At 46.9% G+C, this 25,030-nt stretch overlaps 8 protein-coding genes across 8 annotated transcripts; 3 read left to right on the top strand and 5 right to left on the bottom strand.

Annotated features, from left to right (window-relative positions):
• The first annotated feature begins 3,243 nt into the window (after positions 1–3,243).
• On the top strand, positions 3,244–5,441 carry F4812DRAFT_3827 (2-dehydropantoate 2-reductase). Its single transcript, XM_047932049.1, has 3 exons — positions 3,244–3,608; positions 3,678–3,744; positions 3,812–5,441. The coding sequence occupies exons 1-3, from the start codon at positions 3,583–3,585 to the stop codon at positions 4,823–4,825; spliced, it is 1,107 nt and encodes a 368-aa protein (XP_047794548.1). The 5' UTR covers positions 3,244–3,582; the 3' UTR covers positions 4,826–5,441.
• Positions 5,442–5,866: 425 nt separating this feature from the next.
• On the bottom strand, positions 5,867–6,794 carry F4812DRAFT_407921 (uncharacterized protein). The gene has a single exon (XM_047932331.1). The coding sequence runs from the start codon at positions 6,734–6,736 to the stop codon at positions 5,972–5,974; it is 765 nt and encodes a 254-aa protein (XP_047794547.1). The 5' UTR covers positions 6,737–6,794; the 3' UTR covers positions 5,867–5,971.
• Positions 6,795–7,879: 1,085 nt separating this feature from the next.
• On the top strand, positions 7,880–11,496 carry F4812DRAFT_407918 (putative MFS transporter). The gene is made up of 11 exons (XM_047932330.1): positions 7,880–8,682; positions 8,760–8,814; positions 8,965–9,001; positions 9,071–9,101; positions 9,166–9,208; positions 9,277–9,281; positions 9,405–9,432; positions 9,494–9,677; positions 9,783–10,083; positions 10,196–10,213; positions 10,267–11,496. The coding sequence occupies exons 1-11, from the start codon at positions 8,505–8,507 to the stop codon at positions 10,881–10,883; spliced, it is 1,497 nt and encodes a 498-aa protein (XP_047794546.1). The 5' UTR covers positions 7,880–8,504; the 3' UTR covers positions 10,884–11,496.
• On the bottom strand, positions 11,168–11,890 carry F4812DRAFT_454038 (uncharacterized protein; the record flags this gene model as incomplete). Its single annotated transcript, XM_047936573.1, has 1 exon — positions 11,168–11,890. One exon carries the CDS (start codon positions 11,888–11,890, stop codon positions 11,168–11,170), a length of 723 nt encoding a protein of 240 aa, XP_047794545.1.
• A 548-nt stretch (positions 11,891–12,438) lies between these two features.
• Positions 12,439–13,567, bottom strand: F4812DRAFT_407915 (uncharacterized protein). The gene has a single exon (XM_047932329.1). It carries the CDS (start codon positions 13,285–13,287, stop codon positions 12,679–12,681), a length of 609 nt encoding a protein of 202 aa, XP_047794544.1. The 5' UTR covers positions 13,288–13,567; the 3' UTR covers positions 12,439–12,678.
• Positions 13,568–14,744: 1,177 nt separating this feature from the next.
• On the top strand, positions 14,745–19,640 carry F4812DRAFT_3673 (hsp90-like protein). Its single transcript, XM_047931891.1, has 3 exons — positions 14,745–17,377; positions 17,447–19,050; positions 19,112–19,640. The coding sequence occupies exons 1-3, from the start codon at positions 14,854–14,856 to the stop codon at positions 19,436–19,438; spliced, it is 4,455 nt and encodes a 1,484-aa protein (XP_047794543.1). The 5' UTR covers positions 14,745–14,853; the 3' UTR covers positions 19,439–19,640.
• A 779-nt stretch (positions 19,641–20,419) lies between these two features.
• F4812DRAFT_454035 (uncharacterized protein) lies at positions 20,420–21,168 on the bottom strand (the record flags this gene model as incomplete). Its single annotated transcript, XM_047936572.1, has 2 exons — positions 20,420–20,736; positions 21,045–21,168. 2 exons carry the CDS (start codon positions 21,166–21,168, stop codon positions 20,420–20,422), a joined length of 441 nt encoding a protein of 146 aa, XP_047794542.1.
• A 1,027-nt stretch (positions 21,169–22,195) lies between these two features.
• F4812DRAFT_407910 (heterochromatin protein one) lies at positions 22,196–24,349 on the bottom strand. Its single transcript, XM_047932328.1, has 6 exons — positions 24,056–24,349; positions 23,683–23,878; positions 23,565–23,607; positions 23,430–23,509; positions 22,977–23,328; positions 22,196–22,916 (listed from the first exon to the last, which is right to left on the bottom strand). Exons 1-6 carry the CDS (start codon positions 24,063–24,065, stop codon positions 22,851–22,853), a joined length of 747 nt encoding a protein of 248 aa, XP_047794541.1. The 5' UTR covers positions 24,066–24,349; the 3' UTR covers positions 22,196–22,850.
• Between the last annotated feature and the right edge of the window lie 681 nt (positions 24,350–25,030).

The following is a 25,030-nucleotide window of genomic DNA, read 5'->3' as shown; positions in this document are numbered from 1 at the left end:
ATCCGGGTCAATAGGAAGTTGCATTTGTAGGTGGTAAGGACAAGCACACCATAAGTACGATTGGGTAGCAGCGAAGCATTAGTGTTGGGCGAGGTTTGTAAAGTTGACTCGTAGTCGAACCGCGAGCTTCCGGCGTAGAGATTATGCAGACAATCAGCTAACAGACCAGATAGCTACTATGTGAGGATCTGAAGCTTGAAGAAGATGGGGCGATATGAATCGCGGATGGGTGACTTCCAACCAATACGACAGTTAACCCCGTTCAGGCCTGATATGGGATGTAGTTTTCAGCGAATTAATTCGGAACTTCACAGATCAGAAGCAAATAATCCGATACGGATCGTACCCCGGATCGCAGGACGTAAAATAAGTTAAAAATAAGCCTACAGACGCGGGCCTTAGTTCCCGTACCATTAGGCTCGTGTCAGATGACCTCATGGTGTAGTATCAGGAAGCGAGATAGACGCGCAGACGGCATCGACTCGGGTAAGGCAACTAAGCTTCCATCGCCAAGAGGAGAATTTCACGGATACATTTGAATTACGTACATGGTATTTCCCGTGTTAGATTCCTCTATTCTGCCCGTGCGACTTTGATAGCTTCTGACCCCCTCCCTTTCGAGCCCCTCCATCAGCACCTACCTAGGTAGTTGAAGGCTGGGGTAGGATACGAGGGACCTCTGAGGATAGGCTGAGTCGTCCAGCCATTATCTGCGGGGTTGCCAGTTCGTGCTTGATTTCAGCAGGCCGGATCACTCCTGCTCTCGTTTCATTCGCCATCTCCAACGACGACTCTGGAGAGAGCGCTGCGGGTTGCTAGATAAAGCTTGTTAAGCCGGTTAGCTGTGGGTGACGAGTAATATCAACCTGCAGTCGTGGGCAATCCGAGAGAGTGGACGACGCCTTCATCGTGTGGGGATAACAACGCTAAGTTCACAGGGATAATTTTGAATTCAAGTAAGAAACTTGTCATCTCTTAGCCTAAAGGAAATTAAAACCCGTTGGTCCTAGGATGATTTAAGTTTCCCTATTTGAGCCAAGCACAAGTTTCTACGTAGTAAGGTTAGTTGATACAAATCATACCATACACCACCCCCCCTTTCACCCCATTCTTAAACTTCAAGCCCCGGTAGCTGAGTGGGAGACTAATGCGGCTGTCAAAGATGTGATCTAGCCAAGAGCTGCAAGCGATATTGGCTGCCGCGCCGAAGTGTGCGAAAGCTTACTCACCGGGGGGGATATATGTCTTACACGACGAACCCTTGTTCGTCTCTACGTAGAGACCATCGTCGAAAACTCCCTTGTCACTATGTAATAAAGCTGTCTAGAAAAAAAAAAAGTGTGTGGGCACCACGAAGGAGTTGAAGTACCTAGCTAGGGAATAGCCCGAATAGGAATGAGTAACCCTTAGTTTTATCCACCCGTCGCAACGCGGAGCGGCGCGACAGCTCATCTAGATGTTTCCTTCTGGGACCTTGCGTTGTTTGAGCCCCCCGCGCCGCCAGCGGAGCCCAGGCCCTTTCCTCATTTTCCCCATGATACGAGACTTGCGTTAGTTGGAATACGTTGTGTCCGGGCTAGGAGCCTGGACCCGCGTTGAGAACGCCCCTGAACGTGCTCGTAAGACCCTTGAACAACCGAGGGACAGTGTAACGATGATACCGGAACTGACGGACTTCCTGCAAGCCCCTCCCCTGCCGCTACTTCTTCATCTCTCCCATCCTCGTAAACCCCCATGCTGACGTGAGTTATAGCAGGCCTTTTTTGGGGCCGAAGCATGATTGCCATCCGCACATCCTCGCAGGGAGAGCTTACATACCTACCTAGTATGGTGGCTGCCCGCCCGCGCGCGCGTCGCCGTCAGATAAGTTCAGCTTTGGGGCGAAGAAGTTGGCGTGGCGAGCACAGCGTGGAAATCTCCCCCTTCTGCCGTTTTCTTTTTTTCTGCCCCATCCTCCTCCACAGTTGACCCCACGAGTAGGTAATGCGATCAGCGGAGAGGATCTTGGTCCTTCTTTGTTGAGGCATGCCATTCATTACACGTATGGCGCATGGCTTTCGTTCTCTTCTGGTGATCACGCGCCTGGCAAGATTACATTCGGGGGGTTTTTCTTTTGTGCGCGCCTCACCTTCTCTCCCTGAAAGCTCAACAGGCGTGGTCTTGGCCGCCCTGCCGTCTACGCCTCTTACGAACCGACGCACGATTCATCACCGACCCCTTTTCTCGAGCAACCTCTTCGTGTTAGAGGCTAGGGGGGTTTCATGGGTGATATATAGTTACACGGCTTTTCATCTCACAAGATTAGCACCCGCGCACCATCTCGGGGTGTCAGTGCCAAGAACATCCAAGAATACCAAGAGTCTGGGCGTGTGTCTTCATAGGTAAAAGCAACGACGGGTCGGGTGAAACGGATGGGCGGGTAGCCGCCACGGTTTCGCCACGATCGGAACGGGGCCGAAGAGGAACTGGGCCCAGACTTTGATAATATATACATACCTAGGTACGTCTTGGACGACGCCCGGGTTGCGACGGGAACGCATACATTGCCTTAGGTAGGGATGTAGGAGGTAGGTAGATTAGGTATGTATGTAAGTAAGGTCAACGCCGTATAATACCAGCCTACCTCACATATATACTGACCGCTTCATGTTTCTAATATGGACATTGCAGCAGCACGCATATTTCTCTTCTTGGCGCATGATAAAGACAGGATCGAGGGACAATTTTTTTTCTTTGATGATACCCAAGCCGTAACGTCCAACGCGGCCTCATTGATTACCCGACTTCTTTTCCTGTTGCTTGTTTTCTGTCGCTTTGTTTGGTATCCAAAGAGAAAGTTGCAGATGCAGATGCGGTCTTACCGGGAACCTCTAGAGCCGAGTTGGAGAGCGGTACCTAGATGATTACTTTTTTTTTTTTTCATAAATTTCTACGAGAGTATTTCTTTCTCTCTGATCGCTTCCTCGAATAGAATCAGTCCTTCCCGGAGACGATCGATTGAAAGGATCTTTTGAGGCTAAGCGACATGACAGCATGAAAGAGAGATGGAGACTTCAAGTTATACGTACCTACACCTACCTTATAGGTATACCTTAGGAGGTAGGTACATAATGTAATAAACCCACAGGGACATTATCTAGGTGTCAAATACCAAATTGGCGGTGGTAAAGCTTACCTACCTGCCCTGTATTGTTTTGTACAATACAATAAAACTTGGAAGGAGGTTAGGGCAGGTACCTAAATGTAAGTACCGTACAGCTCAATTAGTGCAACCTCGGCAATTGAAAGAAATCCGAACGAAACAGGCACCTACCTACCTGTATTGTACCTCCTAAGCTTTCAACTGTTTACCTATTTTAGGTACCTTAACCTACCTGTAGCTTAGCTATACGCAAGTAAGAAAAAGAAAAAAGCCCGATTTGTTCTCATTCGTCATTTCTATCTTACAACATCTTTTTTTCTCTCTCTCTCAAAACCAAGACATAACCCGGGAACCAGGTTTGACCAAGCCCATACAATCGCTCATCACCAATCACCTCACCCTCGATCCTCGAATTTCTTGTCCGTAAGCCACAAACGGCCATGACAAACCCAGATACTCCAACCAAGTGCGCCACCGAAATGCATCTGCCCGGCAGTTCACCGCCGAAGGTACACAGCTAATCTTACTACTCTAGACCGGTCCATATCCTCTTTGTAGGTGCTGGCGCAGTAGGCTGCTTCTACGCATCCCGGCTACACCATGTAAGCATCGTCACCAGTATGCTAGACATACAACTGACGGTCGCGCCGCCTTAATGGCACATCGTAGCCTTCCCACAACATCTACACCTCGCTCGTCGCCCGGTCCAACTACTCAGCTATCGCCGCGTCTGGAGTCATACTGGAGACTCGCTCATTCGGCAATTATACCTTTTCGCCCTATGCCGTGTTTCCCTCCATTGCGCACGCCGTCCCGACCCCGTCGGTTACAGCTAGTCCCGCACCTACACGGCCAACCCCGACAGATGGATGGGATTATATCGTAGTAACTACCAAAGCTCTTCCCGACCGGTCCGACGACGCAGCTACCGTCGCACCGCTAATCTCCGCCAAGACCTGTATAGTCCTGATACAAAATGGCGTGGGCGTAGAGGAGCCGTACCGCGACCGATTCCCGCAAAATCCGATTGTGAGCGCTGTTACAGTCATTAGCGCCGAGCAGGTCAGGAATGGTGTCGTACGGCAGAACAGGTGGACGAGAATAAGCCTGGGACCGTACGGCAGTGGACTCGGCACACCGCTAAACCCGAGCGGTGAGCCAAGCGATGTCGTGAAACGAGGCCACCAACACATGGATCAGTTAGCGCGATGGTGGACTCGGCATGGCGGTATTCGCGACGTCGAAACCCACACTGAGCTCGAACTACAAACCATCCGATGGCATAAGCTGTGCATCAACGCCGCCTTTAACCCCACAGCCGTGCTATCCGGCGGCCGTGGCAACGCCGACCAGCTGACCGATCCAGAGCTGCGCGAACACATCCAAGGGGTCATGAACGAGATCTGGAACGCCGCGCCCAAGGTCCTGGGATCGCCGTTCCCAGACAACCTGGCCAAACCCGACAAGATCATCAGCAGCACCGAGAGGAACCCCGGCGCTAGACCCAGCATGCTGCTGGATTGGGAGGCTGGTCGGCCCATGGAATTAGAAGTCATCCTCGGAAATCCCATCAGGATTGCCAGGAGGGCTGGTGTGGATATGCCCAAGTTGCAAACGTTGTACGCGCTACTGAGGAGTATGCAAAAGGTTCGGGATGAGCGGAAGGCTAAGGAAAAGTTGTAGAGGATTCTTTCTTTCTTTCTTTCTTCTTTTTTTTATCTCTTACGAGGCGTCGAATGTGTGTGTGTGTGTGTGTGTGTGTGCTTCTCAACTTTAGCGTTCGACGAGGATCAATACCCACCCAAAGAAAGGCTGCCTCTGTTTCGCAGAGTGTTTATTAGACCATATTATTGCAATTTAGGTAAGTAGTATATATATATATATATATATGCATTTCTGCCTCAATGGTAAGTCATGGTGACTTTCATGAGGTAGTCTCCATGGAATTGTATACCAGGTAACTTCGGAATTCATAGAAAAATATATAGCAGCGCTTTATTTCGGCAGTGTTATAGTTTATATAGGAAGTTTCTCTCTCTTATAGTTCAAAGGCAGCTAGTAGAAGCCAAGGTCAACGGGCTATTATTGCCTTATATCGTCCTGTCAGGGTTACATAAATCCACAAGGTGTATAATTGGGATAGCAGGTATCGTCTAGATGGGAGTGAGGTAGTACGTAGGACAACTACAGGATAGGAGGTATCTAGGCTTATAGACAAACAGCCGTAACCCCTTCTTATCTAATATAGCATGTAAAGTAAAGTCGATTGGATATTAAATAAAACTTAAACCTTAGGAGGTACCTACCTAACCTAGCCTACGTACTTATCCCTAGATGAAGACGATGTCATTATCAATATACTTCGTTCACATAATAAGATGAAGCTAACTGGTAACTTGTATTATAAGTTTTCAACTTGGCAATTAGAAGGTGTGATTGGTTTAGGTAGCTGGTATTACACAAACCACAGATAGGTACTCTTCATTCTTAGGTAACTAGCCCCTATTTAATGTGTCCGATAGTGAGGCTGTAGTTATAGTTTACCCCTAATTACAAGCTTACGAGGAAGATATATCAGTCAAATCAAAATTACAGGTATAATAATAATATTCTTCCAACTTCATTACGAGTATTATCTTAGGTGCATCTGCTTTAGGTTAGGTACCCATCTTATCAGAGAGAACCTTTGGCATGTCTGTCACGAACGGTTATAATCATTGCGAGCGGTGGAATATATTAGATTAGCTGAGGCGCCGGCAAAAAGGTAACTGGGTCAATCTACCACTAGTTACCTAGGTAGGTACGTTATATGTTATCTACGTCTAGAACTTAAGGACGGTCACGGCTTAGGATGAAGTCGCGAACTTCAAGGGCGTCCTTTGTCTTCTCGTCGTGCTTGAGGGTGCTGTACCTGCGGCACCAGTCCGGCGTGGCGACGATATGCACGTGGAGGTGTCCTATGCTGTGGTCGGGCCATAGATGGAGACCGAAGGTGAAGTCGTCGAAGTCCAAAGAATCGATCTGTTCCGCTAGTTCCTCCCAGTTGAAGATGGCTTTATTTCCCGCTTCTAGAACCGGCTGGTTATCAAGCCCTGCTTTCTGTTTTGCCGACAATCCTGTAGCAGTCCGGCTTTCTATGGCTTCCCTCTGGTGGTCTGAGACTCTATCGCGAAAGTCGGGGAACTCCCAGCATTCCTTGAATAAGCTCACCACCTCGTCGATGACGGATACAGTTTCGTGGTTCAGCGACACGCCGTTGAAAAGTGGCTTCTTGGGAATTCCTAGGATGTGGACCATCGACATGCCTGCTTTGGCTGGGTCCTCCGGGTACTGGACGGTGTTGAAGGAGTTGTGGTTTCCAATCAAGAGCACGTTTTCGCCCTCGACGAGGACGGCAGGAGCATGGTTATAGTCAGTGAACACCGTCTTCTGCTTGATCCATTTTTCATATTCAGCGTATTGGTGGTCTTCGGTCTGGTTCAGGTACGCTTCGACATCCTTCTGAGCCTCGGGTTTACTCTGGAATTCCTCATATTGCTCTTGAATCCGCTCGAGCTTGCCGGCGAAGTAACGGTTGCTTACAGAGTTACTCATGATGATATCTTGCTGTTCGGTTTTTTATGTGGTTATTATGTTTCTGTCCTTCTCTTTCCTGCTGCTTTCCCCTTCTTCTAATCCGACCGCCATCTTGAAGCTGCGCTATATACACACTTTCCTTCTTTCTTCCCGTTGCTGCTAGGTTCGTAAGCTATTTCTTTGTTTGCCAACCGTTCAATGAAACTGTTATACGAGGGGTCGAAACAAAGGAAAAGTCTCCTTGCAGTTTCTTAGAGAAGATGGAATTCATCTAGACGGTTCCTATATGCATGAGCCGCACTCGTTTATTTCGAAAGGAAAGGAAGAAAGGCAGAGAGAGAGAGAGCTTTGGTGGTAATTTTTAAGAATGTCATTATTTAGTTTGTTGTTGTCGTTGTTGTCAATGCATACGTATTATCCCGTCAACTCGGTTCATAAAGGAGTAGATTTTGGGCAGCAAAACTTTAGGTAATGCTATTATTTCCCTTGTGGCATCTTAGGTTAGATTTATGCAAAGATAATTATTCCTAGCTAGGTAGCATTGTTTCACGTCTGATATTAGGTTATTCATTGAGCGTTGGTAGAAGAAGACTTATGCGCTGTCTTGCACTATCTTGCGCTTTCCTCACAATTAATCAGTCGAGGAAAGTGATGTCATATATTCTTTATTTTACCTTTGTACTTGGGTCTTTCCTTCCACGGTCTTGAAACACAAGAAAAGGAGACAGATGGGCTGTTGGTACTCGGCAGTTTCGCTCGAGTTTGTACTTGCATTCAGTGAATTCCAAGGTTGAATGGAGTTTATACTCTGCATCAGTTATGCCTACTCTACTAAGTACATACCTAACCTAAGGCAATCGAAACAATAATTAAGACTTGACTTAGGTTCCTATCATGATCATATAGTAATTATATCAAATGAATCATTTCTAGATATAAGTTTATCCTATTTACAAATAAAACCAAATTCAAAAATGCGTATAAGGAAGTACCTAGGTTAGGCACATACCTAGGTAATGTACATGTTATAGTATCCCTGGTTTACGGGGTAAGGGAACCTTTTCGATTATCCAATACTTTTCGACTTAATTATTTCGTCTTAGGTAACTGTAACTATAGGAAAGCTTATCACACTTTAAGTTAAGGCTAGCCTACTTAAGGCCGGACTATTACCTCCTAAGACCTAAGACGGGGCCCGTCGTTCCTCTCCACACTTTATAACTGGAATCATCTCATTTGATATCGTCCATTCGCGAGCGGGAGATCTTACGCATTACCTACCCCAGCGACAACTTGACTCCACGAAGTTACCATTTAATCACGGGGTCGTAGGCGGGTAGGATAGCACAGCAGCAGAATTCGGCGAAATAGCACTAGGTAACAGACAACAATCTGCAATGTTTAGGTGCTTATGCAACGGTTACGTTCGTAAAGTCCCAAGGTTACGCGTACTCAATCCATACCGAAATGGGGAAGTCGTTACTTATCTCCCAACCCTTATTCCCGGTCCCAAACAACTGACATCTTGACGATGGGAATATAAAAATGTCACCGCTATTTTATTAATTCTTCATAATGTTAACCTTGTGACTGTTACAACCGTTGCGTACTATCATCAGTTCGCTCATAGTAAGCAGTGCGCCATCACGCCATTCAACTACCGAGACCGCTTGAGAATCTTATACGCTTTAACCTTTACGCTTTTTAATCTTATAAGCTTTAATTGCTCACTCACCTCCGCTTTCTGAGGCAAACCACCTTTTTTCCTTTTCTTTTTTTGGTCGGGATGGATGTATCTAAAAGCGACCAAGAGCCAACGCAAGACAAGCAAGAAGGTGCACGTGCTAGTCTCGATGAGAAGTCTTTAGGACTCGAGTACAATGGTCTTCGCATCGATCCTGACCTTGAGAAGAGGGTTAGGAGGAAAATCGATAGGCGTTTGATTCCCTTAGTTATGGGACTTTGTGAGTCGCCTTCATACTTTATGCCCCCATCGTTGCCCCGCACGGGCTCAAGACTTATACTTATACACGATGGATAGATCTTGTCGCCTTTCTCGACCGTTCAAATATTGGGAATGCTGAGACGGCGGGCATGTATGTTCATCATTTTCTCCTCTGTAGCCCGAATTACTAATTACTACCTACTATCTCCGTTCCTCTAAGAGGGGGGGCAATGCCGATATTCAAAGCCTCCCCCGCTCCCCCCCTAAGCGCGTAGTTGCTAACCAATTTCTTCTCGCCCAGGAGCAAGGACCTTGGGTTCGATGATGCTCAGTACCAGGTTTGTCTTCAATCAATACACCGTACACGAAACGACTTATAATATAATATTAACGGTATATTGATGTAGTGGCTATTAACTATATTTTATGTACCATATAGTAGGCTCCCTCTAGTTTTGAAGTCGTGCTTGTTCCGTTGAGATGAGTTAACTTTATATTATAGTTGTTTTTGAATGGGCTGCACTGATGTGGAAAGCCGTACCTCCGTAAGTTATTCCTCTCGGCCCGCAACAGGATTATCCTGCATTTTCTAATGACTACCTGTTATCAATAGGCATAGTATGTATTCGTCGAATCCGTTTAATTATATCGTCTTCTTTATAGTTATACTATTCCGGAAATACATGACATTCATCCTCCATTATGTTAGGTACATATAGCTAATGGGTATTTAACTCATAGTTTGGGCTACCAGCTGTGTGCTTGTATGGTAAGTACTAGGTACCTGTTATGTAAGAAGCATCGTGCGTCAAATACTTATTAGTATATAGGGGCATAGCGAGCTCTCTCCAGGCCGCCGCCTTCAACTGGTCGGGCTTAATGGCTTGTCGATTTTTCCTCGCTATGGCCGAAGCAGGGTTCGGTCCGGGAGTGCCATACCTCCTTTCTTTCTTTTATAAACGCCACGAATTGGGTGTAAGGTGTGGCATTTTCCTCTCAGCCGCCCCTCTTGCTGTACGTATATTTTTTAAGTCAACTACTAGTTCCGGAGCTTTTATGATTCTATGCGATTGAATGCATGTTTCCATGATGACGGATTGTACTAATGAGAATACATAGACAACGTTCGCAGGCGCCCTGGCTTATGGTATAACTTCCGGTCACCCGGCTCATATCGCCAACTGGAGGCTCTTGTTCATCGTGGAGGGGATCCCATCAGTTCTGGTCGCCTTTCTTGCCTATATGTACATGCCCGATTCAGCCGATACAGCGAAGTTCTTAACCGAAGAGGAAAAACAAGTCGCTAAGATTAGAGCTATCCAACAGACCGGAACCGAAGGAGTAGAACGTGTAGGACATATAAATTTTAAAGATGTTTTTATGTCACTAACTGATATTAAAACTTGGATTCCGCCTCTAAGTAAGTACCCCCAAAATACCAGCTTTTATTAAACCAGAGAGGTCATAATCTTGCGGGCTATTCCATTATCCTCACTTTATAGGTGGCAGCAGCTAACATTAGCCTTTCACAGTGTATTTCAGTTGCAATGGTAAGTAATGCAAGCTTCTCCCCATGATAATGTTGATTAACCAATTGAAACAGTCTCGTTCAGTAGCTTGCCCGTATTCCTGCCCTCTATTCTCCAGAATATGGGGTTTACTGCCATCAATGCCCAGGGCCTTAGTGCCCCGCCGTACTTTCTCTCGTTCATGGTGTGTATCTTGACGACCTGGATCGCAGATAAGACACGTCAGCGCGGGCTCATGATCATCGGCCTTTCGCTTGTTGCTGGTATTGGGTATATCCTTCTTGTGTCTTGCAAGAGCGTTGCGGTACGGTATTTTGGCGTCTTCCTTGCCGCTGCTGGTGTATTCCCAGCCATATCCAACATTTTGCCTTGGACTTTGAACAACCAAGGATCGGACTCTAAGCGAGGTGCCGGCATCGCACTTCTCAACATCATCGGCCAGTGCGGACCTCTGCTCGGAACACGAATTTTCCCGGCCAGTGATGGGCCATACTACATCAAGGGGATGGGCGTGTGCGCCGGGTTCATGTTCTTCAATGCTTTCCTGGCTTTGACCCTGCGCACATACTTGAGCTGGGAGAATAAGAAATTCGAAAAGAATGACGAGGCGGCACGTCAAGCGGGAACCAATGCTAAGGCCAACTCGATCGGCGTGGAGAACGAAGGATATGGTTACAGGAATTTCTTGTAAGGGGGTACATTGGTGGGTCAAGGGGCAGGAAGAAGAGATTAGGATTTGGATAGAGGGACGAGGCTATACGGAGTAGAGCATACCCCGTCCCAGCCAATTTATACCTCGATAAATGCCAGCCCACATAACCAGGTAGATTGTAGTTAATGGAAATAAAACTTGACACTTTCCATCTCATTTCCATAGGCACTGACACCGACCCCGCTATGTCGGAGTCCATGAATCCCACAATTTTCGACGTAAAATATCGAAGTCCAAACTCCTTAGCACAATGCTCCGCTTAATCAAGAAGGAGCCTCGTCATCAGGTACGTCATCAGGTACGCCCTCGTGATCCCGAAGTTCGTCTCTCCTCTTACTCCAAAACCCCTTACCGTAACTAACCAGGAGCTCCTCCCCCTTGGCGACCCCAGCTGCGGCCTTCTTGTTCCCCGCGTTCTTCTTCCCGGCGCGCAGGACGAAGACGGCCATGCACCTCTCGCCGCGCCGCAGGTCCCAGCACTCCCTAAACTCGCAGTTGGGCCGCGCCGCGACCCCGCGGTAGTCGTTGACGAAGCGCGCCTCGTTGCCCGCGCGCGCCGCGTCCACGGCGAGCCCCGCGTCCCGGTCTAGCCATAGGTCGTAGTCGGACTGCTGCTCGTGGTGGTGGGCGGTGGCGTGTGGCGAGGAGGAGGAGTGCACGACGCCGTAGTACGGCAGCACGAGGGTGCCCGGCGGGAGCGGGCGCGCGGCGAAGAGCCCGGACTGGCCGCGCGCCGGGTGCGACTCGGGCGCGGTGATGGGGAGGATGCGGGCGAGGGACGAGGGCCCGCGCGGGAAGTCCCGCGGTATGATGTCCGCGTCCGCCCCCATCTCCGTCTCCGTCGATCCGGATTCCGGGTCCCGGGGCCGGGGCCGGGTCCGGAGGATCTGCTGCTGCGCTTTGGTGACGTGGGGCGCGAAGCAGGGCTCCTGGAGGTAAGGGAGTGATGGCGGCCAGTTCTTGGGTAAGGCGGTGGGTTTGCCCATTTCGAGGTGGGGGAGGGGAAGTGGGGAGAGGAAGGGGGGAAGGGGGAAGGGCTGGGGAATGAGGGGATATACTATAGTAAGAGATTTATGGAATAATAGTGCGATTATAAGTGTAGGTATAAGTGCGGGTGCGGGTGTGGGTAGGTTTAATTATTTTTGCAAGGAGAGGGACAAAAAAATACTTCAGGCTAGGTATGAAATTAGCAGGTACTTCCTAGTTAGGTAAGCGTGGAAATTAGGGTCGGGAAACGTTTGGTGGTCTGATTGATTCAATGGCCCGGGATCGGGGACGGCCCTATCCGGGGTTTTAACCCGCATTAATTTGTTGTATCAAGCACGGGCAGAGTCACTGCAAACAAAGTCTCTGTATGTGTCCAAATAAACCACGAGATGAAATAATAATAGTACTAATAAAATTATATAATTATCTGTTTAAATTTCGCACGAATAATTCATTATTTCGACTGCCTACTTCCTAGGTATGTGGTTCAGTAAGTACAAGACTAACAGTTACTAGTAAATGTGAGTATATATTATATTGAAGGATAGCTGATTACCTCTTAGGTACCTAAGGTAATATAATATTCTCAGAAACAAACTGCGTATAGACACCTACCTACGTTCCTATACTTATACTACCTAGGCAAACAACTAAAAGCATTGCTAGTTAAATGTTTCAACTGTCCACTTACATATATATAAGTACTTACGAACTTGTCATCTCCATTATCCTCAGATCCGGTATGAAGTGACAATGACAACAACTACGTGAGCCATGCCACGCCACGTTACTCAAGATTTACCTCTAACTTGCCCTTCTCGTAAGAGACCGAGTAAATCTTTTTACTCTTTATCAACTCAATGATCGAGAGCTCGAAACTCGAAGGAGGGTCAACTCGAGTCTTAGCTGGCGGCGCTCTGTCGGGATTTGTCGGGTTAGCGTCCTGCCATTTAAAATTCGGTTTGTCGGTTGCTGGAACTTGCTGTCTCGGTGCTGTCTTTGGTGCTGCGAATACGTCCACAATTTCCGTGGGAAAGAGAGACGACGCGTCGGCCATTTCTACATCCTCCCGGAAGTTCTGGTTGTTCTCCTGGGTTTCCTGGGTTACCTGGGTGGGATCATAGTCGGTCATCTCAATCTCGGGACATACCACCTGCTGGCACAGCGGGAAGACGGGTGCTTCCGTATTGGGTGCTACCATCTCGGTATCTATTTCCATCATGTTTGGATCGATATTGGGTTGCTCTGCGCTGCTGGGTTGCTCGATATTGGCCTGTCCAAAGAAGTTGAATTTGTTCGCCACACTTACGGGTGAGTTTGATTCAAAAAGTCGACTTCTCCAGGACGAGCGCTCTCCCTTACCTGATGAAGAAGTCTTTACCCTTTTTGTAATCATTTTGTGTTTTCGAGGTCTAGTATGTCGAGTATCTACCGGAGATGAAGTGTGCTGAAATAAGGTATACTCAAGGTTGCATCTGGTAAACAAGTGTCATCATACTTATACGAAAAGCCGAAAAACATGGTTCTTTTGTAGACGCAATTCATTTGTTGCGGTGTTAGTTTTTCTCTTGATCTGTTTAGCAAGTTGGATAAAGAACTACAATCAGATTGTTTGGATTGTTTGAAATTATAAAGACTTGTTTTAATTCGGAAAAGTCTTTGAGGCCATGTTTTTTTGTTGTGAATGTTTCCGAGGTTGTTATACAATAGTAGTGTAAATGCGTTAGGTAGCGTCTATAGCACAACTTTGTACAATACTAAAATAGCGTAAAAAATAGGGTAAGGGGATAGAAAGTAGATGGGTTAATTGGTAGGTAGTCTTATATTAGCGCTAGCCAATCAGAGTTCATAGAACAAGGAAGTTTTTCAGTCAGCCCGGCAGTAATCCTGCAAAATGATGTCAACGATGTCGAGGGAATAAATGCTTCTTTCTACCTAAAGCCACTACCTAATAGATTAGGTACCTATCGAACGGATAACCTAATCGCAAATCTGAATTACCTTTTTTTTTTATTAGTTCGCAGCTTTAACTAGGACCCTGCTTCGGGTGCATACATTAAGTCATACATAGTACATGTACCTGGTAACCCTGCTAGCATATACCTCATGTACGACGCCATTGAAAAAGGTGGAAGTTGGAACTTGTAAGCACATAATTATACTGTAGGTACGCATTACGATGCCGATACCTCTCATTCCAATTCCCTGCCGCCACATGTTGCGTATGCTAAATAAAGAAGATACGTTGCATACCGCAACCTAATCTCCCTTTCACGCAAATCATTAGGTACCTACCTGGTATCTAACCTAGGTACCTAAGAGCCCAAACAAAAACCTTTTTGGTACAATACAAGGTACGTTAGGTACATACGAGGTACGTATGGATAGATCGTAAAAGAAGGTGAAGGGCAAGTGGCGACTTAGGTACCTAACCTACTACGTACTCAGAGAATACGTAGGGCTTTCCTTCCCTCTATACCAATGTACTGGGTTAAGACATCAGGAGGTACCTTGCCTTACCTAACTTAACCCCGACCCCACTACAGATCTGCCATTGTTGCTTTCCCATGTTCCAATTTCGATTTTGGGGTTTCTTCATTTTAGATGTCCAGATTAGAAGCAAACAATCTGTATTCTCTCAACTTGTTTTGGCCGTGCAGGTGGAACTTTTTTTTCCTCTCTTCTCTTTCTACTCCTCGCCCTTCCTCGTTCCTCGCGCTCATGCGCCACACCTAGTTCTCTGAAAATATAAATAGATACCTACCTAGGTAAATGTTAGTCTATCTAGGTATCTAAGGGCTGGAATATCGCTGCTATCGGGATATCTAGGTCGGGTTTGGTAGGAGCTGCATATGGGAAGGCGGGTGTGTTGAGAGTTTAAGTGATATATACAACCGAGGAAGTTGGGGTTGCGATCGACTCACCTCGACTTTTAGGTCGTCACCATTATTCTCCCTATAGCATGGAGTCAAGCCAGGATCAGGCGACTGAAAACCGGCGCATCGCTGATCATGCTCTTAACGAGTCCTCTGAGCCCGGGGCGCAAAATGACGACAACGCGACATCACTTTCTTGGCCATCCTACAAGGCAGGTGACCATGAAGAGCCAACGAATGCGCCTATACCTGTAGAAGATACATCCGCCGAGAAACCAAGCTCCCCTCCAATTTCAACGGAGGAAACCACCACGGTGGTGAATACCGATGCCTCGCATAACCAAGCATCGAGCATTCCTTCATCTTCTGGTGTAGGTGCTGATAATCGACACCGTCGTGATACTGGCGCTAGCAATGCCGACCTTTCGGATAGAGTGTTCCCTATCCGATCGGTCGTTAGTGTTGACCAGTCGCAACCGACGCCCCTAACGTTGGTAAAAAATCCGGGAGAACAAGGTTATATATCCCGCCAAGGCACGACTTGGGATGGCCGGCGACGACCAAGCAATGCTCGTATTTCAGTAGACACGTCCGATGGGCCCCAAAGGGCTGAAACACTGTATAGTACTCCTGTTTCGTCGTCTCTGGGATCGCCGAAGAATAAAGACAATATTGGAAAATTAAAGGAGGAAGAGATACGTCCCTCTAGCCCAACCCCAAACTTGAAGAGGGTTACGTCTACCGGCCCGTTGTCTTTTTTTAACGACGCATCTTCGGATGTTTCCGATAAGTCGAAGGACAGCATGATGTCACATCTGGGAGAGAACCGCTCTGATGCTTCATTTGGACGTGGACATCCTGGGGAATTAGACGATACGCTGATGACGGTCCGTTTCCGTCACGTGGTTACAGAGGAAGGCCATGCTGTTATTACTGGGCGTGACGGTAGCTTACAGCGATGTGAAGATGAGCCGATCCACACGCCTGGAGCCGTCCAGGCATTCGGTCTTCTTGTCGCTCTTAGAGAGGAAAACGATGGTCGACTCACTGTTCGATGCGTTAGCGAAAACTCCAGGAAGATAATTGGATTCTCACCGCAGGAGTTATTTCGACTCGAAAGCTTTACCGAAATTCTGACCGAAGAGCAGACCGATAATCTTCTAGACCATATTGACTTTATTCGAGACGAAGAAGCCGACCCAACTACTAATGGGCCTGACGTATTCAGCATATCGATACGACCGCCTCATAAGAGGTCCATAAAGTTGTGGTGCGCAACGCATATTAACGCAAGTCATCCAGAGCTGATCATCTGCGAATTTGAGCCTGAGGATGACCAAGAACACCCCCTCCGACCGGTTGACGAGTCAATACCGGATGGGCCCCAGGACACCCTCTGCCAGAACCCAACAACAGAGGAGTTTCAGGAAAGCACCGAAATTAGCAGTAGACCTCTGAGAATCCTTAGAAGCGCACGGAATAGACGCGGCGGAGCCAGTGCCATGCAGGTGTTCGATATAATGTCCCAAGTTCAAGAACAATTGGCATCCGCGCCGAATCTACCAACCTTTCTGAAAATATTGGTGGGAATCGTCAAAGAGCTTACTGGATTTCACAGAGTTATGATCTACCAGTTCGACGCGGCATTCAACGGCAAAGTCGTGACCGAATTAGTTGATCCTGCAAACACCCGTGATCTTTACTACGGCCTGCATTTTCCTGCATCCGATATTCCGAAACAAGCGCGAGATCTATATAAGCTTAATAAAGTTCGATTGCTCTACGACCGGGATTTGGAATCTGCGAGGCTCGTTTGTCGATCTCCCGAGGATTTAGGAAGGCCGCTCGATCTCAGCCATGCCTATCTTCGAGCCATGTCTCCGATCCACCTGAAGTACCTTGCTAACATGGCCGTCCGGTCCTCTATGTCCATATCAATTAACGCCTTTAACGAACTATGGGGACTTATTGCATGTCATAGCTATGGCGCGAAAGGAATGCGAATTCCGTTTCCGATTCGAAAGCTATGTCGGCTAGTAGGCGACACAGCATCGCGCAATATTGAACGACTCTCATATGCGTCACGTCTCCAGGCGAGGAAACTTATCAATACCGTGCCGACTGACAAGAATCCTTCGGGATATATCACCGCCTCATCTAATGATCTTATAAAGCTATTCGACGCAGATTGTGGTATGCTATCTATCAGAGGTGAGACGAAAATATTGGGGAAGATTGAACAGTCCCAAGAAGCTTTGGCTATGCTGGAATACCTACGCTTGCGAAAGTTCACTTCCGTATTAACTACTCAGGATATCCGTGAGGATTTCCCAGAGCTACACTATGCTCCCGGTTTCTCAGTTATCGCCGGTCTGTTATATGTTCCACTAAGTGCGGGCGGAAACGATTTTATCGTCTTCTTCCGAAAGGGACAAGTTAGAGAAGTAAAGTGGGCTGGTAATCCATATGAGAAGGTAATTAAAGCAGGCACTTCGAGTTTTCTGGAGCCACGATCAAGCTTCAAAGCATGGCAAGAAGTCGTCATTGGGAAATCTAGAGAGTGGTCCGAGGAGCAGGTGGAAACTGCCGCCGTCCTCTGTTTAGTATACGGTATGTACAGTATTGCATACCGATGCTTACCTTTCCCCCTTTAACTCACATAAACTTACACTGAACTAGGAAAATTCATTGAGGTCTGGAGGCAGAAAGAAGCTGCGTTGCAGAGCAGTCGACTTACTCGACTTCTCTTGGCAAATTCTGCCCATGAGGTCCGCACTCCCTTGAACGCAATCATTAATTGTTTAGAAATTGCTATGGAAGGGCCCCTAGAGCAAGAGACTAGAGAAAACTTGGCAAGATCTCATTCAGCTTCTAAGTCGCTCATATACGTGATCAACGACCTCCTTGACCTCACTAATATGGAAGAGGGTCAAGAGTTGATCAAAGATGAAGTTCTGGACTTGCCAGCTTGCATTCGTGAAGCAACTGAGCCCTTTAAAGTAGACGCTAAGCGGAAAGCGCTATCTTACGAAGTCATCGAACATCCCGGACTTCCCCGATATGTCCATGGCGACTATCGCCGGGTACGGCAGGTAGTAGCAAATGTGACAGCAAACGCTATTCAGCATACGAGCGAGGGTTCAATAAGGGTCGAATCATATGCCGCAGAGGTCAACGAGTCCCGCGTTAAAGTTGAAATTGTTGTTCAAGACACCGGCCGCGGTATGAGCAACGAAAAACTTGATGGCCTCTTTCGAGACTTGGAGCAAGTAAGCATGGATGCGGATTCATCTACATCTGTTGACGACATGGAGAAGCCAGGGGACAATCGCTTCCTTGGCCTGGGTCTTGCTGTTGTTGCGAGGATTTTGCGTAATATGAATGGCCAACTGCGACTAAAATCCGAAGAGGGGAAAGGATCAAGATTCATCATCCAGCTTCCCTTTGAATTGCTGACAAATGAATCACTCGAGAAGCTCGACGCTACTGATGCTACTGCTAACACCATAGCTATTTCAAGTACAGCTCCCGTCGTCAAAGCCTTTCCTCTACGAGATGCTGATGAAGTCATGCTCATTAATCGAAAGAGCTCCATCTCTATCAACGCATCAAAGCGCGCAAGCGTTGAAAGGAGAAGCTTCGACGAGACTAAGAGTGTCACTAGTATAAGAAGCGCTACTAGCAATAGTGCTCACAGCAATAAGAGTGACGCGGATCGTCTTATTGACGCAATTAAAACGCCCCTCTCATTAGGAAACTTCGAAGAAAGGGCTACTGGCATAGACCGTTTACATTCGAGAGAACGTCAAAATAATGACTTGGACACTTTACCGGGATCAGACATGGTCCATCCATCAACAATCGATATGAATGGCTTGGATCGGTCAGGCTTAGGGCAGGCTGGATTTCCCACAGACGAATCTGAGGGCCAGTACCGTGTTGCAGATACCAAGACGCCCATAAGGCCTATTAAGGTGCCAGATGAATATTTTGATAAACCAATGGTGTCTTCGGTTGGCACTGCACCCCAAGCGGCGCTCGAAACCGATGGAAAGATTCAAACTAGCAAAGAGGAAGCAAGTAACCCCAAGCTTGGATCCCCTACGCATTCAGGTAAACTGCAGGTGCTTATTGCTGAGGATGACCCTATAAACATGAAGATACTGCGAAAGCGTCTAGAGAAAGCCGGGCACGAAGTATATCATGCCGTCAATGGCGAAGATTGTGCCAGTGTTTATAAAGAAAAGCCCGCTGGTTTCGATGTTATCCTTATGGATATGCAAGTGAGTTATTGCACATTAACAAATATTCTGCGCTAGGAAAACTAACGACCCTGCGTTACAGATGCCTATAGTCGATGGTCTTACGAGTACTAAGATGATACGCGCCTTCGAGAAGTCGGGAACAGGCCCTGAGCCTACTCGTTCAGCGGCTAGCCACGAAAGGATTCCTATTTTTGCTGTCTCGGCTTCTCTCGTAGAGCGGGAGAAGTCGACATATGTCGAAGCCGGATTTGACGGCTGGATTTTAAAGCCTATAGATTTTAAGAGGCTTAACGTCTTACTTGAAGGAATTTCCAATGATGAAGTTCGCGCGGACTCCCTCTACGCACCCGGCAATTGGGAAAGGGGGGGGTGGTTCTTTGAATCCGATGACAGCAGTGGATCCTAGCAAATGGATACGCTCACTACCAAGATAAATGCACCAACAGAGTATATGGCGGCTACGTTACGATGAGGAATCTAGCGACAATTTAAGACCTAGCCTTGCGGTAGGGATTTCTTTTACGACCGAATGTTTACGTTTTCACATCTCACCTTATAGCGACATTTCAAGAACAGCATTACAAAGAGAATACTACGACGAACTTGAGATTTGGCATCTTTGGGCAGCATATTATCTTTAGAATTGGTTGATGATACATACATATGTTGAGATTTACCATAACTAGAGCAACGTGGTTCATGCGGAGTTACAAGCGCAGGAGAAGTATGAGCTAGGTTGGCCGTACATCGATTTCGGTATTGGCTAGGGTATAAAAAAGTTGGGTTTGGGGATCTACATTTACTTTTGGGTTATATAAGGGTGCTATAAGGGATAGATACACCATGAAAGTAAACGCATTTCATGGAGTTTGAGGTTTGAATTAAAAGGCGGGACAAGGGGTGTAAACGGTGTCCCCATAAATCGGCATGTCCCGCCAGACTGCCGGATAGAGGGCGGTATCGCGACTTTGCCGTGTCCCTTTTATCCAACATATGGGCTTGGTATGTGGGATGGTAGTTTGAGGCATTCGCCTCTTACATCATGAATCGGCGCATGCCGGTCTGTTGCGAAAGCAAAAATAAGATACCCTCCCGTCCATATATGAGGTTGTTGCATAACGCTGAACAGACTAGGAAAACGAGTGTTGTCCATACATGCAGGACGGAATAGAAGCACATAGCACAAGAGAGTAATAAAAATGATGGAGTTGACACGAGAGTGGATCTGAAGCTTCCCATTATTGAGGCGACAAGTTTCAAGCCCTCGGGCTCTACTTTACCCCTTCTACATATTTACTTCATGTGACTCATTACACCCGCGTTCCTCTCCCAATGTTCATATTTCATGTCCTCAATCCCCTTCGTGCTCGTACGTAACCGCCTATGGTCATCCGGCAAGACAAAACCCAACACAATATACGTTGCCCGACATATCAAACACTTGCATCCCTGAGCCCCAATAAGATGCGTATACCGCGCCCGTGATCCCGAATACCCCGTTTCTCCTTTTATGTACATTTAGATCGTAAATGCCGTAATATATATGCGTGTAAATGACAATAACAATGTGGTGCTGGCCAAGCTCGACTGGCCACGGTCTGCCTGCATATAGCTGCTGGTTGCTTCCAAGAACTTGCTTTCGCCTACGGCCTGAAAGGGTTTTGGCTGCGAGGTTCAGATGTTCTGTCCTCTGGGCAAAAATACCTTCGATGTGATAGGCATATCGAATACTCCAGAATAGCACTCGTAAGCGTATCCAAGCAGCAGGCGCAAAACGAGAAAAAAAAAATATGAGGGGGGCACAGAAGAAGGCCCCGAATTAAGAGATAACGCCCCTAATCATAAAAGGCCAGACCTCGAACCGTAGATAATTTTTCTTCTTTCCCCCTTTTTTTCGTCTTTTTGCTTAATATGGTAGGTTGGTTATAAGACGTTTCCTTCCAGCTTAGGCTCACTCCCCCTTTTTTCTTTTTCTTTTTAGTCCTCGTCCGTTATGTTGGAACCCGACCCACTCTCTTCCGAGACGGTGCCTTGTACCCGGGCCATCTGGACTAATCTGTAGATGCCGAAGGCGATGAGGGCTAGGACGATGAACAGGAGGATGATGATGATGGCGATGACGTCGTTTTCCTTCATGCTTGCGGCTGGAGCTGGAGCTGGAGCTGGAGCTGGAGCTGGAGCTGGAGCTGGAGCTGGGGATGGGGATGGGCTGGGTGGATTATACAAAGGAAGGAGGAGAGAGTAGGTAGGTAGGCAGGTAGTGTTGCGGTGTGGGTTAAAACCAAAAAAGGGATGTAGATATTATATACCAGCTGTCAAGCAAAGCTGGTCGAGACAAGTTGATATAAAAGAGATACAGAATATCTCTTATCTCGTCGTCTTAAATAGGCGGTTTTGTCAAGCGATGCGACGCTGAACACAGCAGTAATATCGTGCTTCGTTATCGTCGGAGCGATAACGATTAAGCCGACGATAGATAGATAGCGAAGCTATGGTGATGGGTTCCCCTTAAAATAGGTGGTGGTGGGAAACGTTGCTTCGATTCCGTCCGATCGAAACTCGATGACGGAAAATAAAATAAAATGTACTTTTATTCAAGCTTGTATCAAGAGAGATAGATACAACATATGTCAAAAAATGCAGTATAAAAAAAGAACAAGAGAAAATAAAATAAAATAAAAAAGGGACACGACGAATGGAATGGGCATCGAGGTACAAATACTGTTGGTTGCCCCGCCATTCTATTTGAGTAAATAGCGAGGCTGGGCTTTTGGGAAAATCCGCAAGGCAGGAAGGAGATTCTTTTTTTTTTTTTTTCTTTCGCTTTTAGCTGGGCTTGGGCTTGGGTACAAAACGAACAGCTGGGCGGGCGGGACCAGGGGTACGGTAAGGTACAATTAAGTCGGGAACCTGCCTACAGGGGTAGGTAGGTACCTGAAGAGGTACCTGAAGTAAACCGTGAAGCTTTCCCTTGGGCCTTACCCGGTGGTTGGTTGGCGGCCAACTTTTTTTTGGAGGGGGATGCAGGGGGTTTCTGCCAAGGGATACATAGTAGTAAGGACAAAAAAAAAGTGGCCCGAGCTTTCCAAGCCTAAACCTAGAACTGTTTTAGCGCCTTGTTCCCCAACCTCCGGATTTCAATTCAAAGCTGCATCATGCCACGCCTTCATCCGTCCTGCCGTTTACCTAGCAGCCTGGGTACTATGTATGTACCTCAGACATGTAGGTTAGCCCTCTTTTCCCACGCGTTAGATCGTGTGTATATTGGGTACGTGATACGTGTATGTACAGCACATACATAACCAAATTGATTTCACCATCACTATTCCGTATACATACCCCTTTTTGATAATGCGTTCCTGTCTGCCAGAGGTTGAAACTTGAGAGAGGGAGAGAATGAATATAAGACCATGCTGATATTAAAATTTATAAGAGAGTATAGCTGCAAATGCATTCAACAGACAGACAATCAACAGGAACGAGAAAAAAAACGAGAACTCTTTTAAGATTGTTCGGTAATTATCCAAATTACGACGCCGTACTCGCCATTGCTTCTTCTGCTAATAAATCTACCTAATGTATAATAATATTGGTGGTACCTTTGATATCTTACTCCTTATAGCTAATAGCTATCGGACTATTCGATTGTACAGACCAGAAGTTCTCATATAAGAACCTGGGTGTTCTTGATGTTAGTGCTTGGGTATCATCCCAGCCCTCATCTGACCTCCTTATTCCGATCACTTATAAGTTCCTCTTAGACCGAGGCGCGCCAACTGCTGCTTATCCGACTGACATATTCGTACTATGGATACCTGTTATTCATCATTTACCCCGGAATCTGCCCTGACGATTTTGACACGTTGTTCGTAATATTGTAGCATCTGCGAGCATTACATTAGTGAGTAAGTCAAGAATAGCACTCTCCAACGCTGTCAACAAACCTTTTGCGGGCATCGCTTGTACACGACCTTGGTATCATGCTGGGTTTTGTTTCCGTTCTTCCACGTAAGGTATACGACCAATTTGCCCTTAACTTCGTCGTGGCAAGCGTCGATAGACTCGACTTCGTCTTCCCAAGAACCTACTGGTGGCTTCCAGGCTCGGCTGCTAGCCGGAGGTGTCTCCGAGGCGGGATGGCTTCCATTGCGCCGCCGTTTTGTACCGTTACTGGGAGTTCCTGACGCAGGTCGCCCGCGTTTCTTCGTCTTCAGTGCAGTTTTTCCCTCTTCAAGGATCTTTTCCAGCCCACCAAAGCTACTGAGGTACTCGTCTAGGACGTCGGAGGCGTTTTCTCTAATCCATGAAAGATTGGTAAGTCATGCGAAACCGGTATGTAAAAGAATCTGGTAATAATTCGTAGAATAATAGGTAGGCAATGATATGATTGCACTAACTTGAGGTTCTCATGGTCTTCCCATGTCTGATCCGACTTCTTCTCATAACCTTCCCATTTGACCTTAAATTTAACTGTGCCCTGTATGATTTATTGGTGAGTGTTCCGAGGTAATTGTGCGGCGCATACTACTTACATCGGGTTCGACAACGTGGGAGAGGATTTTCTCGACGATGAACCTAAACCGTCAGTCAGCCACGGTTTCCTGATCCTCCACCCTCCCTTTAATCGATCCACTTGGGTGCGTTACGTACTCATCCTCGTCTAGATTTTCATTGTCTTCTTCTCCATCGTCGCCGGCGCCATCGCCATTTGCTATATCGCCTTTCACAACACCACGCATCTCATTACTGTCGCGTTCTTGTGAGCTAGCGGAGCTCTTCTTTTCGCGTGTTGAAAGCAAGGGGACCGTCACTTCGCCAACATCGGAGGCTTCGTCATCGCTGATAGCTATAGAACAAAAAACTTTAGCTCCAATATTCACCAACAGTGAAGCATCATTCAAGATGGTTCGGGGGCTTGGGTGAATCGGAATGGAAAATGGCGCTGGCGCATCGCGATCGCGTAATCTAGATAGAGATAACCTAAACTTCGCGACGAGCCCATCCGAAAGAAGAAATGACGTACCAGGTGGCATTTTTGGGATTTGGGTAGAAGGAAACGTGTACGAGGACTGGATTCACGTCGCGAAAACGAATTGATCAACGGGGACGGTAGATGGAGAAAATAGAATAAAACGGAGCAATTGGATAACGGCTAAGAATGGTGAGAACTGGTAATGAAGTTATTGCGACAAATCAGAGCTTGTACTATGTAATAAGTTTGGCATTGCAGAACTTGAATTGGTCCGAGCTTCAATTGTTTGCGAATTGACCTGTCCGGCCTTGTAACGACCAAGGGGTTTTTGGAAATGCTTCACGGCTGCCCGCAGCTGGCGGGTTGGAGAGTCCATTTTACCATCTTGGTTAGACGCAGATGTGGAGTTCAAGTCTGGAACTCCTATTGAGCGGAATTGAAATATGTACATACGCGGCCCTAAGTGGAAGCTAGGAGACCTACATAATGGTACATAGTACATGTACATTAGAGCTGCTTCTAGACCCACCATTCCCGGTTCTACCTAGGTATCTTTCAGTTAGCGTTACTTGTTTTGAGACAGTGCTCGCAGCCACGCGTACAGTGTCTGTAAGTTATCAGAGTGATGGAACTTGTTGACGGTGACGGACGGTGACGGTCAAGGTTTACCGACTGCTGCTACATTTTGCTATTTGGTTTTTTTTTAGTTTCTTTTTCTTTTCTAGTAATATCGCATTGAGTAGTTAATTAATATAAAATATATATGTAACCTATCAAATTGTATGATTACAACCTACGTAATTATATAACATGCAATTAGCTATCGTAGGTAAGGTATTAATTATATTGTACCTGATATATATCGGTAGTGCTTGCTTACCTTGTCACGACGCGACTTCCATAGAATGGATATAGATAGCTACCGACATGTATGCCTATGCTGGGTAGGTAGGTACCTTTTACGAAAGTACCTAACCTAAGCTAAGGTAAGGTAGCCCCTGACCCCCCTGAACGGAAAATCCCCCA

The sequence above is a fragment of the Daldinia caldariorum genome (assembly GCF_022478825.1).
Source record: "Daldinia caldariorum strain CBS 122874 unplaced genomic scaffold F4812scaffold_1, whole genome shotgun sequence".
NCBI lineage: Eukaryota > Fungi > Ascomycota > Sordariomycetes > Xylariales > Hypoxylaceae > Daldinia > Daldinia caldariorum.
The sequence above is the reverse complement of the archived record's forward strand: the minus strand, read 5'-3'. Positions and strand labels throughout refer to the sequence as shown.